The sequence below is a fragment of the Neofelis nebulosa genome, chromosome 2, assembly GCF_028018385.1.
Source record: "Neofelis nebulosa isolate mNeoNeb1 chromosome 2, mNeoNeb1.pri, whole genome shotgun sequence".
Taxonomy (NCBI): Eukaryota; Metazoa; Chordata; class Mammalia; order Carnivora; family Felidae; genus Neofelis; species Neofelis nebulosa.
Genome location: NC_080783.1, coordinates 55512345 through 55526328, shown reverse-complemented (window position 1 = coordinate 55526328; position 13984 = coordinate 55512345). Strand labels below are relative to the sequence as shown.

At 37.8% G+C, this 13984-nt stretch overlaps 1 protein-coding gene across 16 annotated transcripts in view; it reads left to right on the top strand.

The window, feature by feature from the left end:
* The window catches only part of OSBPL6 (oxysterol binding protein like 6), a 218002-nt gene that overhangs the window by 175481 nt on the left and 28537 nt on the right, over window positions 1–13984 (top strand). For 10 of the 16 annotated variants that reach the window (XM_058712846.1, XM_058712888.1, XM_058712870.1 and 7 more), the window contains 3 exons: window positions 684–849; window positions 4374–4507; window positions 5358–5381. In XM_058712846.1, the coding sequence (XP_058568829.1) occupies window positions 684–849; window positions 4374–4507; window positions 5358–5381 (324 nt within the window). The remainder of the gene's footprint in view (window positions 1–683; window positions 850–4373; window positions 4508–5357; window positions 5382–13984) is intronic. The other 6 variants (XM_058712894.1, XM_058712903.1, XM_058712853.1 and 3 more) reach the window with 1 other exon arrangement.

Here is a 13984-nt window from a genome sequence, read left to right as displayed (position 1 = left end):
CAGTTCGTAAGCCACATTCATATGTGTAACAGTGTTGTATGTGACAAAGGGAAACTACAGTAATTTATTTCACTTACAAATATATTTGTAATAAATCAATTTCACTTACAAATATATTTTATATATAATATATATTTCACTTACAAATATATTTTAATAAATCAATTTCAAATTTATTTGCATCCCTTTAAGCCATTATTGTATTTACTATTAAACTTATTTATGTTTTGTCTGATGGCCATGGAGCAAGTAAATCTTTCTGTCTAGGTGCCTCTTGAATTTTTACCTGTTCCGTAAGCTCCTGTTCCGGGCCCAGAAACAAGTGAGCATAAAAAGCCCTGTGACACGAGTACCCAGACTTTGTAAGAGAGTTCAGGCTACTGTTTCCTGCCAGCAATTTTTTAGACACAACTGTATCGATGCCTGTCCTTCCTGTCATTCTGTAGCCCTCTGTCCCTGTAACGGGGAGAGGCCAGTGAGTCCATGGGCAGTACCACCTCAACCATGGGGAGTGAGGCTCTTTCCCACCGCAGCCACCTGCAAATTAAATGAGTCCTGAGTGTCTCTGTGTGTATCGTTGGAGAGGCATCTAGTATTTTGAAGAAGGGAAGAGATCTTTCCTGTGTAAGAGAATGTGGAACATGTACGGTTGCTCTTTTCTAACTGGTGTCTTGCCCTCTCAGGTCCCTTTCAGTGCTACCATGTCGCCAGTTCGCTTGCATTCCTCCAACCCCAACCTGTGTGCAGATATCGAGTTTCAGACTCCCCCTAGTCACCTCACAGACCCTCTGGAAAGCTCAACGGATTATACAAAGCTTCAAGAAGAATTTTGTCTAATTGCACAGAAAGGTAACAACAAACATAACATGCCCTTTATAGAAGCTCTCTTCTTTGGTGAGAGATTACCATTTACTCTCTCATCCTTGCCTAGGTGGTCATGGTAGAAAGATTAAATAGTGCATATACTGATTGGAGTTCTATATAAAGAATGCAGTGGGGCATCATGCCTGCCTCTTGGGAGTACATGCATCATAGGTTTACAGTTTTGACTGAACAAAGAAAAGTGTCATGAGTGGGGACAAAAAGGAGGAAAGACAGAAAGTTTTTCTAGGTAGGCCACCAGGACACTACTACTCAGCATCTTTTTTTCGGTGTCTTTTAGTTATCATTTCATACCTACTTGTGGGTTATCCTCACTTGGCAAGGAGCTCTGTTGGAATCTTTCTTTTCCTTTATTAAATAACGCTCATGGATTGTACCTTACGGTCTATAGTTCAGGCAGGGCTCGGGTAGGCAGTTCTTTTGTGCCATATGGCATTGCCTGGGCTCAGTGGTATTTGGCTGGAGTCTGGATTGGGCTGAAAAGATCCCAGGTGGCTTCCCCTGTGTTCCTGGCATGTTGGAGGGGTGGTTGCAAGGTTGCACATAACTGTGTCCCTCTTTCTCTCCATGGCGGCTCAGGACTCCAAGGGGATAGAATAGACGGGGATAGAAGCTACCAGTCCTGTTCAAGGCCAACTCTGGGATTGGGACAGTCACTTCCACTGCACTCTACTGCTCAGAGCCTCACAGGCCAGTTCAGATTGGAGGGGAGGGGAAGCTGACCCCACCTTAGAGTCACTTTTTTTAATATTAAATTTTCAATAAGGTGCGTTGCATAGGTTCAGTTATTGCCATCAGCCATAGAGAGCAGGGTGTAATAAATAAGAGTCAGGGCAGTAGCTTGTAGGTGGATTGAGCAGTCCTATCTGTGTTTACCAAGAGCCTGGGTTCCAAATTACCACCCTCACTTTTGCTACAGTATTTAAGTTTCAGTCACTGAAATTCATTTTTTGATCTAAGATAGTGCCTTCCCAGGCATTGTCTTTTAAAATGCATAATCTCAGGGTGCCTGGGTGACTCAATCGGTTAAGCATCTGACTCCGGGTTGCAACTCAGGTCAGATCTCACAGTTCATGGGTTCGAGCCCCATGTCAGGCTCTGCACTGATGGTCTAGAGCCTTCTTGGGATTCATTCTCTACACACACCCCCCCCTCGCTCTCTCTCTCTCTCTCTCTGCCTCTCCTGCCTATGCTCTCTCTCTCTCTCAAAATAAATAAATAAAACTTAAAAAAAATAAAATGCATAATCTCTTAGAGAAAGATATACATTTTGTTGTTTTCAGTCACTAACATCTTACTGTAAATTAATGACATTTATTTACCCTGGGGCTATTGGTAATAGGTGCTAAAATATTTTGAAAATGTGTGCTAAATAGAACATCTCAAGGGCCCAATAATGCCCAAGAGCCTGGTAGCTCAGGAAAAGAAGGGGCATGCACTGAGGGCATCTCTAGGAATGTTGAAGTCCACAAAATTTTATACTGTGAAACTATCAGCAAAGATGTACTATGAGATATTTCTTCAGTTCTGTAATCCGGAAACAGTTAAGCTAAATCATCTCTCCGCTTTTTTTCTGTAGATTTCCCAGTTGCACTTCTGTAAGGCCAACTCTCTTTCACCTGCTATTTTACTCCTGCTATTTTTTTTTAAGTTTATTTATTTTGAGAGAGACAGTTGAGTAGGGGAGGGGCAGAGAAAGAGGGAGAGAAAGAGAGAATCCCAAGCAGGCTCCACACTGTAAACGTGGACCCCAAGGCAGGGCTTGAACTCATGAGCCTCAAGATTATGACCTGAGCCAAAACTGAGTTGGATGCTTAACCAACTGAGCCACATAGGTGCCCTATTTGCTAGTACGTTTTTATTACACTTCTGAGCCAGATGCTAATTATGTCAATGTTATTTTCTGTATGTAACAGCATAGGATTATGGCCAGTAAAGCCAGTACCTTTTACTTCTAACAGCAGGGGCAGGAGGTGGTTGTAGGAGCACGTAGAATGAGATAACAAATGTGTGAATTAAGTGTGTATAGCACAGCCTCTAAAAGGAGATGAATAAATTTGAAGATAGCCCCAGGAAAGTTTTGTGTATTCAGTTGCAGTCCTGAGGTTTTCAGGAAATCCAAGTTTCAACAGGATTTTAAAGCCCCTGTTGAAACAACATATTTTTTTCTAACTATGCTAGAAAAAAGGGCTTTTCTATGACTACTGGTTGAACTCTTTAGAAAGAATTATGGATTTTGAAGTGTATGAGAGTCTGCTTATAGAACTGCCAGTGGGGTTAATGTATGCCAGCTATCAAGTTAGTAACTTTAAATTGATGATGACTACAATATGGCACATAAATCAATAGATTCTGAGTCCCTTGTGATCCCACTGTTTTTCCCTCTTAATTCAGGCCAGTGTTTTTTGCTAAGAATTTCCACTTCTTTTAAAAACAACCATTCTTAAACAAGGAAATTCCTATTTTAGAAGACTGCATATTATAGAAACTGTTATTCTAAAGATAGGAGTTGGAAATTCAGCCTTCTTGTATTTCAGAATTAACGACAGCCTCAGATTTTACAAATGTAGGTTATTAGATGTACAGAAATGGGGGGGGGGAGGAGTTGTTTTTATTATTACATTTATTTTGGGTGTTTTTTTGGTAGCTGTACTGATATGTTTGACATATAATATTTCATAAGTTTAAGGTATACCTATTGATTTGAAACACTTGTATATTACAAAATGATTACCACTGTGGCATCAGCTAACACCTCCATCAAGTCACATAATTACCATTTCTTTTTAGTGGCAAAACATTTAAGATCTACTCTCTTAACTTTGAGGTATGAGTACAATATTATCAAATATCACCAAACTGGTATATTTCCAGAACTTATTTGTTTTAAAACTGGAAGTTTTACTCTTTGAAAGCACTTCTCATCAAGGTATTCCTGGCTGAGAGAGTAATTTAAGTATTATTTTCAAGTCCAAATCATTTCCTGCCTCGAAGAGAACTAGTCAGGACTTCTAAATCAGCCTGTTTTATTTTGGCAGGATTTATAAAATGTTCTTTTTGAGTACCTGCTTTCAGAAATAATTACTGGATAGTTCTAAATGATTTGCATGAGAATTCATTGTACACAGAACTGTTAATATTCTTATCAGCCAGTGCAGAGTAAAACTTATTCCTTTTTCTTCATAGGAATTATAGAATAATTTTTTAAATATTGATATTTAAGAGTTAATATCAATTTATTTTGTATCCTGTTTCTAAGTCTTTTCTGGTAGGAAATGCTAGAATTTCCACCCTGATTAATTACCATTACTGTATTTGTTTTGTGTATCGATATTTTGAAAGATTCCATTGTAAGGCTAACTTGTATTAGACTGTAATGTCATCTTTCCAGACAATGTCTATACATGAGTTAAAGTGCTAAGAAATGTATCATTTTGTATATTCTTTCTGGATGCATTTGACCTTTGTTTCTCACTTTTTTCCCCACCCAGTGCATTCTCTTTTGAAGTCTGCATTTAATAGCATAGCTATAGAGAAGGAGAAGCTTAAGCAAATAGTTTCGGAACAGGATCATAATAAAGGCCACAGCACACAAGTGGCACGGCTCCGGCAGTCACTGTCTCAGGTAAACGAGGGTGTTTGTTTCACTGTCTTGACACATTCCCCACCCTGTAAGGCAAGGATAAGGGTGGAGGTGGTCCATCATGGATGGCATGTTCAATCGAAAATCCCCTAAGACGTTGCAGTTGCCTGATTAAACTTTTAAATTACAGCTTAATTTAAACTTTTCTTGCAAAAAAAGTCAAGGTAAGAGCAAAAAATCAACCAAACTTGCTTGTAAACATATAATTGCTATTTCAGCTGATTGAATACTTTTTGATGCTTCTCAGTGGTCATTGATAAGGCAGTCCCTGGTTTTAAAAGAAGAATCATGCATTTATACTTGGCTTACTCTTTTTAAAGTATGTTCTAGAATATATTCCATCCAGTGTTCAATAGAACAGAATCTACTAAATCTTCCACACTTACTATTTTTTCTCACTTACACTGCATCTTAATCTGTTGAAAATTGCTGATTATTATTACCTTTTGTTTTCTTTTCTGATTTATACTTTTAGGCTTTTCTTCCTATCTAACTTACACTCCCTGAAGCTAGACTCATATATTTCAAGACATATTGTGCATTATAAAATATATTATTTAATATATTCATTATATATTATTCAATATATATTATATTGATTAATACTAATCAAATCCTTATATATATCAAAGTTGATATTTCTGATAAAAATCCTTTAAAACTATATGTAATGCTTTTTTACACTGAGCAATTCCTCTGAAATAATTTCTTCATTCAGTCTATAACTGCATTTTTAAAACATCCTTTGAGATCTCAATGTTGTTATGTGATTTTTGTGTGAGAACTCAGTGTTTATATAAAATATTGTTCACTTCCTGGTGCCTTGGATCAGAGTGAAGGAGCAAGCAAATCCTGGGTAAGTGGTTTTCCATGTGGATCAGCTCCCGCTTGAATAGTTTCCCTCCGTCCCTGAAAGTAGACTTGAACTGTCTCACCATGTTTTATGTACCTGAACCGTCAGCTAACTTTCAGTGTTAAGTTTCATGCTACTGTGTATTGTTACCTGGGCCACACTTTTGTTACCCGTAAAACACTGTCAGTTGAGGTGCATATTCTGCTTCCCGTGCAAAACTGGGGGACTCAAGAGCATGAGCATTCAAGCATTCAAAGCAGCAACTGTTGTGCCAGTCTGCGAAGGGGTTTCTTCATAAGCATATTTTAATGGTTTGCCTTGGGCTCCTTATGTCACGTATGTGTTGAATCCTCGGTCTGTGTTAATTGATCTTCTGAATCATTATTTTAAAGTATTACGTATCAGAAAGATCAAGCTAATGGTTAGGTAAATGTACAAATGTCATCCTGTAAACATGTAAAATATACTTTTATCCCCCTAAATGTTGCAATGTTTCCTTTAGATGTATTAAACAATAGAGGCTTAGTGGTACAAGCTTATGCTAAGAAAAACAAGAAAACGTATTTTTTTTTCTTTGCACATTTTTTTAAAATTTTTAATTGTAATTACCTGGTGCTCACCACAAGTACACTGCTTAATCCCCATCACCTATTTCACACTTCCACCCCCCTGCCCTATTCATCACCCCTCTGGTAACCAACAGTTTGTTCTCTATAGTTAAGAGTCTGTTCCTTAGTTTGTCTCTCTCTCTCTCTTAGTTTCTTCCTTGTTTGTTTAGTTTCTTAAATCCCACATATGAGTGAAATTGTATGGTATTTGTCTTTCTCTGACTGACTTATTTCGTGTAACATTATACTCTGTAGTTCCATTCATGTTGTTGTAAATGCCAAGATTTCATTCTTTTTATGGCTGAATAATATTCCATTGTGTGTGTGTGTGTGTGTGTGTGTGTGTGTGTGTGTGTGTGTGTATGCCACATCTTTTTGTCCATCAGTTGATGGACACTTGCGTTGCTTCCATATCTTGGCTGTTGTAAATAATGCTGCTATAAACACAGGTGTGCATGTATTCCTTTGAGTTAGTGTTCTTGTATTCTTTGGGTAAATACCCAGTATATGACTGCTGGGTCGTAAGGTAGTTCTATGTTTAACTTTTTGAGGAACCTCCATACTCTTTTCCACAGTGGCTGCACCAGTTTGCATTCCCACCAACGGTGTAAGAGGCATCCTGTTTCACCACATCCTCACCAACACCTGTTTGTTGTTCCTTGTGTTTTTATTTTAGCCACTCTGATGGGTGTAAGATGATATCTCATTGTAGTTTTTATTTGCATTTCCTTGATAATAAGTGATGTTAAAGCATCTTTTCATGTGTCTGTTGGCTGTCTGTATGTCTTCTTTGGAGAAATGTCTATTCATGTCTTCTGCCCATTTTTAATTGGATTGTTTGTTTTTTGGGTGCTGAGTTAGGTGTATCAGTTCTTTATGTGTTTTGGATACTAACCCTTTATCAGATATGTCGTTTGCAATTATCTTCTCCCATTCCATAGGTTGTCTTTGCCTTTTAGTTTTGTTGATTGTTTCAAAATATATTTGTTTCTTGCTTGCTTGCTTTTTTTGTTGGCAAACCAGAGAATGAGAAATAGAGATATGTTTTGGGGCATCAGATGAAGTTAGAAATGATGATAAAGAGAAATTTCTAAAGTGGTTCATTTGTTCATTCATTTATTTGTTATATTTCATTTAATTGATTGTATATGAGGTATAGTGCAAGGTATGGAACACCAAGATGAAAGTAGCCCTGGCTATGTTCCCAGGAAGCTTATGATCTGGTTAGTGAGATAAGCAGTATTTACTAAGGAAACAGTTAAATGGACCATGTGATAGTCCTTTCAGAGCAGCATATGGGTGGTGCAGATTTCCAGAGCTCTGGTTGTTCAGAAGAATGGGAGATCCCTGACTTCTAAGCAGAGCCACAGATCAGAAGGAACTGAGCCTTGAATGGGACCTAAATAGACAGCAACAGTTCACAAGGAAAGACCTGATGCTAACATGATAAAAGCAAAGTAAAGCAGAGTTACATCAATTTTATATTTCCTTCTCTTATCAAAACATAATTTACTTGCCTGTAAACTTAAAGTTAAAAGATTTTTGTTGGGTTGTTGTGGAGTTTTTGTTGTGGGTTTTTTTTGGGGGGGTGGGGGCTGTTATATATTTATTTATTTATTTATTTATTTTATATATATTTTATGTATACATTTTTTTAACCAGAACACTCAATTTTATCCTCACAAAATGTAAAAATAATCTGGTACTATAAAGATAGTTTGTTATACCCTATTCTCTAGAGAATTCAGTGTTTCCAGTTGTGTGCCATCCTAGCATTTTGACTGCGTTCACATTCTTGTGTCTGTCCATACTCTCCCATTGGGCCAGCTGTACCCTCACTGGCCATCTGTACTCATCTCCCCTAAGGCTGGATGGACTGTCTTTTGGAACCAACCACAGCTTTTGCTTAGGCATTTTAGCTTACTGACAGTTCACTCCTTTCTAGGGAATCACTATCCATGGCTAGACCAGTGGAGAGAGGTATCTGCAGAATGGGAGTTAATTCATAGTGTCTGAAGCATGGGTTGCACAAGGACGAATTAATCTAGAAATAGCTAAGTAAGTGGGTGGGAACCAGCTCATCGAGGACCACACAGAGGAATTTAGATTTATCTCATCACTGCTAGGGAGGCCTTAAAGAATTTTAACTAGTGAGTGATAATGCCAGAAATTGAAAATAGTGTGTATATCTGTATATTAGAAAGATTACTCTGGTACAGTATGGAGGATGGATGGAATTAGGGCAAAGCCAGTTGGACAGTCTTAAGGTATTTGAAGTACCAGGTTGGTAGAAGGAGGGGATGAGTTTCAAAGACTGGGCGGGGGGGGGGGGGGTAGAATCAGCATGGCTGGTTATCAGCTGCATGTTAGAGAGAGACAAGGAGACAGAATCAAGATTTCTTGTGTAACAGAGTAGTGACGGTTCTTTTCCCTGAGATTGAGAATACAAGAGAAACTGATTTTTCAGGCATAAATAGTGAGTTTTGTGGAGAGTGAGGTGTCTGTGGGCCATCCATCAGACAATCAGATATATAGATGTAGAGCTCAGGAGAAAGATCTGGTCTAGAAAGAAGGGTGTGGATACCCTGGTACATCGGTGAAGTTGCAGATACTGATAAATCAGAACAAAAGAGGGTCAGTGGTGCTGCCATATAGAACATTAATAGTTAAAGGACATTAAAAAAAAAAAAAAAAAAAAGAGGATCCTCTGATGGAGACTCAGGGGAAGCAACCAAAGAATTTAGATGGTGTCGACCATTGAGATCAGAGGTAAAGGCCTTTAAGAATCTGATTTAGCAGTAAACAATATATGGACTGAAAGTCATCCTTGAACTTTGGTAGTTGTGGCAGCTTGTTCATGTCAGGAAGGGAAGGAAGCAGAGGATGAAGATGGGGGGGAGCAGTGAACTGATGGGGCCATCCTGGTTGACCAACTCTGTTTTCACTGCCCCTCTTTTAACATGGCACTCAGAATTGAACAAGATACTAAGTAGCATACATTGAGACAAGTGTTCTGAGTATGTCCTTATGTTAGCATAACTTCACATTATAGTGTGATTTTAGATGACCTGAAGACAGCTTTGATCCATATTCAAGTGTCATCAGTTAAACCCCTAGATATTTTTTTATGACCAGTTAAGTCTCTCCATAGGGAGGGAAGGAGAGAGAGACTGTTTAAATAACTTCTTAAATAGTCTAACATTTTTAAAGTGTATTTTTTATTTGTCATAAGTCCTGTGTGATATATGTAAAAATTTCAAAATGCTGCTTTTCAATAAAGTTTTTAAGTATATCAACCTAGCAAATTCCATCATCTTTTTAGAAGGCACATAGCATATAAAATACATGAAATTAATGTTCTTTACTACCTGCTCAGCATAAATTGTTATCTGCCTTAGGCATGTAATAATTTTCAAGGCTGAACAGTATAATGAATTCCTCTTCCAAAGTGGTATTTCTTCCCTGATCTATGAGTACACAAAGGCATACATAATTCTGTTATTTTACCTCCATGAAACTTTAAAAGTAACTTTTACACCTGAGAAGCAGCACAGATGTTGGATTTGAGCCTGTAGGACAGGGCATTGTATATGGTCTCTCTTCCTTTATAAATGACTTTATTTCACACAGCTATAATTTCACTATCGTTCTATTTAATGTAGTATCCTGAACAACAAAATCAAATAGTATATAAGACTAAAGTAACTTCAGTACCCCAGGTTTACTATAATAATAAAATATTTGACTTCACTTGAGTCTATCCTTAATACATTACACTTTGACACTGTTACTAGTTTGATCTCTGGCCCCAGAATCTATGCACAGCTTATGTCAAACGTAGTGGGTGTTGGGTCCATTCAAATGTGAGTGGCAGAATATGACCCTTGTATTCCAGCTAGAATCACCATATTTCATTAAGTCAATATACCACAGATTGTTAGATGCACTATCATTATGTGCATTACTAAAAAAGAAAAACAAAAACTTCGGTCAATTAAATTGACAGTGCTTCCGAGTTGTTAAATGTAGGGGGAAATGTGCATCTTAGAATCAATGAAACATGGTACGTATGGACAGGTAAGCAAAAAATTGGCTTAAGGCACATAGTACATGATTAAAATCCCAATTGTAGTATTTACCATCCTTCCTGTCTACAACATTTCACATACACAAAATAAATATTCTGGGGTATTTATTGAGATAAAACTTCCAAGAGTATTCCTGAATTCGAGTTCCCTGAGACTTGGCAAAATTTGTACATGAAGATACTCTTCATAGAATTGTTTATATCTCTTTTTAGCTATCCAGTAAATGTAAATTGATGTAATTTTGGACATAATTTGGTAATATTTCTTAAAGCCTTAAAAAGATTTTATCTTTGACCCTTTGGCCTGTGGCTGAGGAAGTAATGCTGAATGTAGAAAACCATTATGCATATAAACATTCAGGGCAGCATTACTTATTCTAGTAAAAATCAGTAATACCATAAGTATCTAATAATAGAAAATGATCACAACCATTGAAGTCATATTTGTGAAGAGTTTGCAACATAAAATAAATGTTTATATGCAAAGAATGAGTGGCAGGCACAGACGTAAAGTATGCAACCATTAAATAATGTGGAAAATGTATAGGAAAAAGCTGGAAAGAAATATACCGAGCTACCAACAGTTGGTTGATTGGGTAATAAGGTATGAATTTAAATATATATATTTTTTACTTTTTGCATTTTCCAAATATACTGTAATAGCATGTACTAAAATTAAAAACACAAGGTAATTTTAAAGAGATTCCCAGGATTTGGTTCTTGATAGCTCTAGCTTTGACAGTTCCTGTACCGATTTTCTCACTCCTTTTGAACTAGTTCTGCTTTTATCCAGAGGATTTAAGTCCCTGATGATTCCATCTTGCCATATGTTTCATATCCTTCTCCAGCCATCAGGCTTCCATGTTTCCTTCCCAGAACTCACAGTTCTGTTCAGTAAAATGTATATGCCAGAGTCTCACCCAGTCGAAGGTAATTCTTACCCACTGTCTGCCAGGGTGGATAATGGTAGTTAATAGTCAACTCAGTAGGGATTTGGACACTCCATCAGTTCTGGCTCAGGACTTCAAGATGGTCACTTCCTTTATAGATTAGGATGGAATGGTGTGTTTTTTGGATATATTCAGCTTGAATGTATGAAGGACATGAGGTCTGGGGAAATGAGAATACTTTATTATAGAGAGTTTTTGTGTAGTCCAAGCTCAGTAACCAAAACAAATGGTGAGAATAAGCATACAACCTGCCTGGTGAAGAATCCAAGGACAGTTCCTATGCCTTGGGGTGCTTCCTCCCTGGTAGGCCTTTGGTCCCACGTGCCCCTGATAGAGCAATGTTATCACTAACTAGTCTCCTTAGCTTTTCTTGCTCATTGGCTGGTATGAGTAGCTGATGATCCACCTCCTTTTTCCTTGCTTCTGCCCTGTTCATGATCCTTGGGTACATTCTGAACGTTGTTTCTGCCATCATCTGGGCTCTTCTATGGTAGTTATCACTAATAGTGTCATTTCACTGAAAATACCTATATTCCTCAGTGTTCCCAAGATTTCCATGATACCATTACGGAGAAGATAGTTGAGTTTCAGGGTGGCCCTAAGCACTGCCAGAGAGCACTGCACCCCAAAGCTCATGGCACTCAGCTGTAGCAAACTTCAGAAACAGTCTGTGTGATCAAGGCAAAAGGAGGAGCTGCCCAGGGAAGATGTGCAGAAATGGACTGTTTCACGCTTAGCTAGCTGTCTGCCTGCTTCCACCTTCTGCCGCTGGGGCTGCTAGAGTTGGAAGAGTATTTATGTTCATGCTTTCGGGGCTATATGACAACAACCTGCTTTCTACCACTGCATATGTATTATTAATAAAAACTTTCCTTTTGAACTTTTAGGTCACCCCCTATGGATATTGTGGCTACAAGTTACCTTGCGTGCCTTCACACACACCTGTAGGCAGAATTACATTTAATGAACATTGGATGAGATAAGAGCTTAAGTGAGAATTTAACAAAATATCCAGAGCAAACAATAGTGCAAGCTGTGTTATAAATGGCAAGCCTGTATTGAAAACTCCTCCTCTGAGGAAAACCGTTATTTTCCCCTGCCATTGAATTTTGTGCTGTTGTGTTGTCCAGCAACAACAAAAGGTACCGTCACTTTGGAGAAACCCTCTGCAGAGATTTGTCTGAAACCATCAGGTCAAGACTATGATTCTGCAGTTAAACCCATCAAAGAACCCATCACAAGCCTTCCTACTTACAAGACAGTAAAATATATCTGATTCCAAATATTTCAGTAAACAAGACAACTTTCGATATACTTGTGGGCAAAGATATAATGAAAGAACAAATAAGCATAGGTGAAGTGGTCACAAAGGATAGAAGTAATGAGGTTTGTTTTTTTATTTTGTTTTCAAATACCAAGTGTCAGAGACCTTGCTCTAGGAAAAATGATCCTGAGCACTTTTGCAGACTGTAAAGATGTTAGGACTCTTCCTTTAAAGTACATAGTTTATTTACTATAAAAGTGATCACATTTTATCTAACTAACACATCCCTGTTTTAGGAACTAGACACATTTCCTTCCATCTGTAAACGTAACAATTGTAAGATCTGTACCCACCTTTAATCCATCAATACTTGGCAGCCCACCAGGCCAGGTGTGTTATATTTTACACATATTTTACAAGCTGGTTATAAAGACTTTAAACAAAAGCCAAAAGCTGTAAGTGAACAATTTTCTCCTCAAAAAGCCAAAGTCAGGTGCCTGAAGGCACCTTTGGGTCTGTACATGAGTTAGTTCTTCCATACTGTCATATGCATGTGCTCCTAGGAAATGAAAATACAAGTATTTTTTTCACTGGAATAAAATATAATTCTATAAATTAAAGTCAGGTCATTGTTCCTTCCATTTCCAAGTCAGGGAGAGAGGAAAGGCTGTTCTATGCTCCATGGGCAGAGACTGTGTACCACTCAATGCAAGTCAAGTTTAGCCACTTTGTAATTTATCCTGGTTGTTTTAATGGATACAGAGTTAGAATTATATTATGTTTGTATATGTGTTGGTTTGCTACATCCATACACTCCATATGAAGAAAGCAGTAGTCTGTTCCCTGGGGAAGATGCCTTCACAAGTCTGACATTTATCTTCCACCTCGTAAGGCATCCACCTCCATCTTCTAATTGCTGATTTTAATGTGAAGCAAAGGAACTGGCCAGCATTTCGCTGGGCTTTGTTCTCCCATGCCCTGATCCTTGATGTAATTCCAGTTAGCTACATCTGTCTTACGTATATAGAACATGTTCCCATGCATTGATGTGATGACAGTACCTTTGTCCACAGGGCACCTGTAGGGAGACCATGCTTATGTAAAGCTATTCTCTTCCTGCCACACGTACTAAATTGTTGTGCCAGGTAGTGTTTTACTGATGCAGACTCTGGGTATGTTGAAAGTCGTGTGATGCTGATAACTTGGAGTTTGTTTCCTTCCGGTGATGTCTTCTTTATTATGCTTGTCAAGGTCTACACTGCTCAATGAAGGCACCTTTGGGTCTGTACATGAGTTAGTTCTTCCATACTGTCATATGCATGTGCTCCTAGGAAGTGAAAATACAAGTATTTTTTTCGCTGGAATAAAATATAATTCTATAAATTAAAGTCAGGTCATTGTTCCTTCCATTTCCAAATAATTTTTAGGATAACTATCTGGCTCTGAGACAAGTTCCAAATTTTAGAAACTAGAACAAAAAAAAAATGGAAAGAATCCATAGTTTTTATCCCAGGCTGTAAAACATAATATATATGTGGTGGTAGATTGGGTTTGGATGTAATGGGCCTGACTCCAAAGGGAGATAATTCCATGAATCATTTTTTTTTTATGAAATCTGTGAACTCTTTAACCCACTAACCTACTAAGCAGCAGTATTATTTTACAAAAAAAAAAAAATGAATACCTTAATTCTGAGC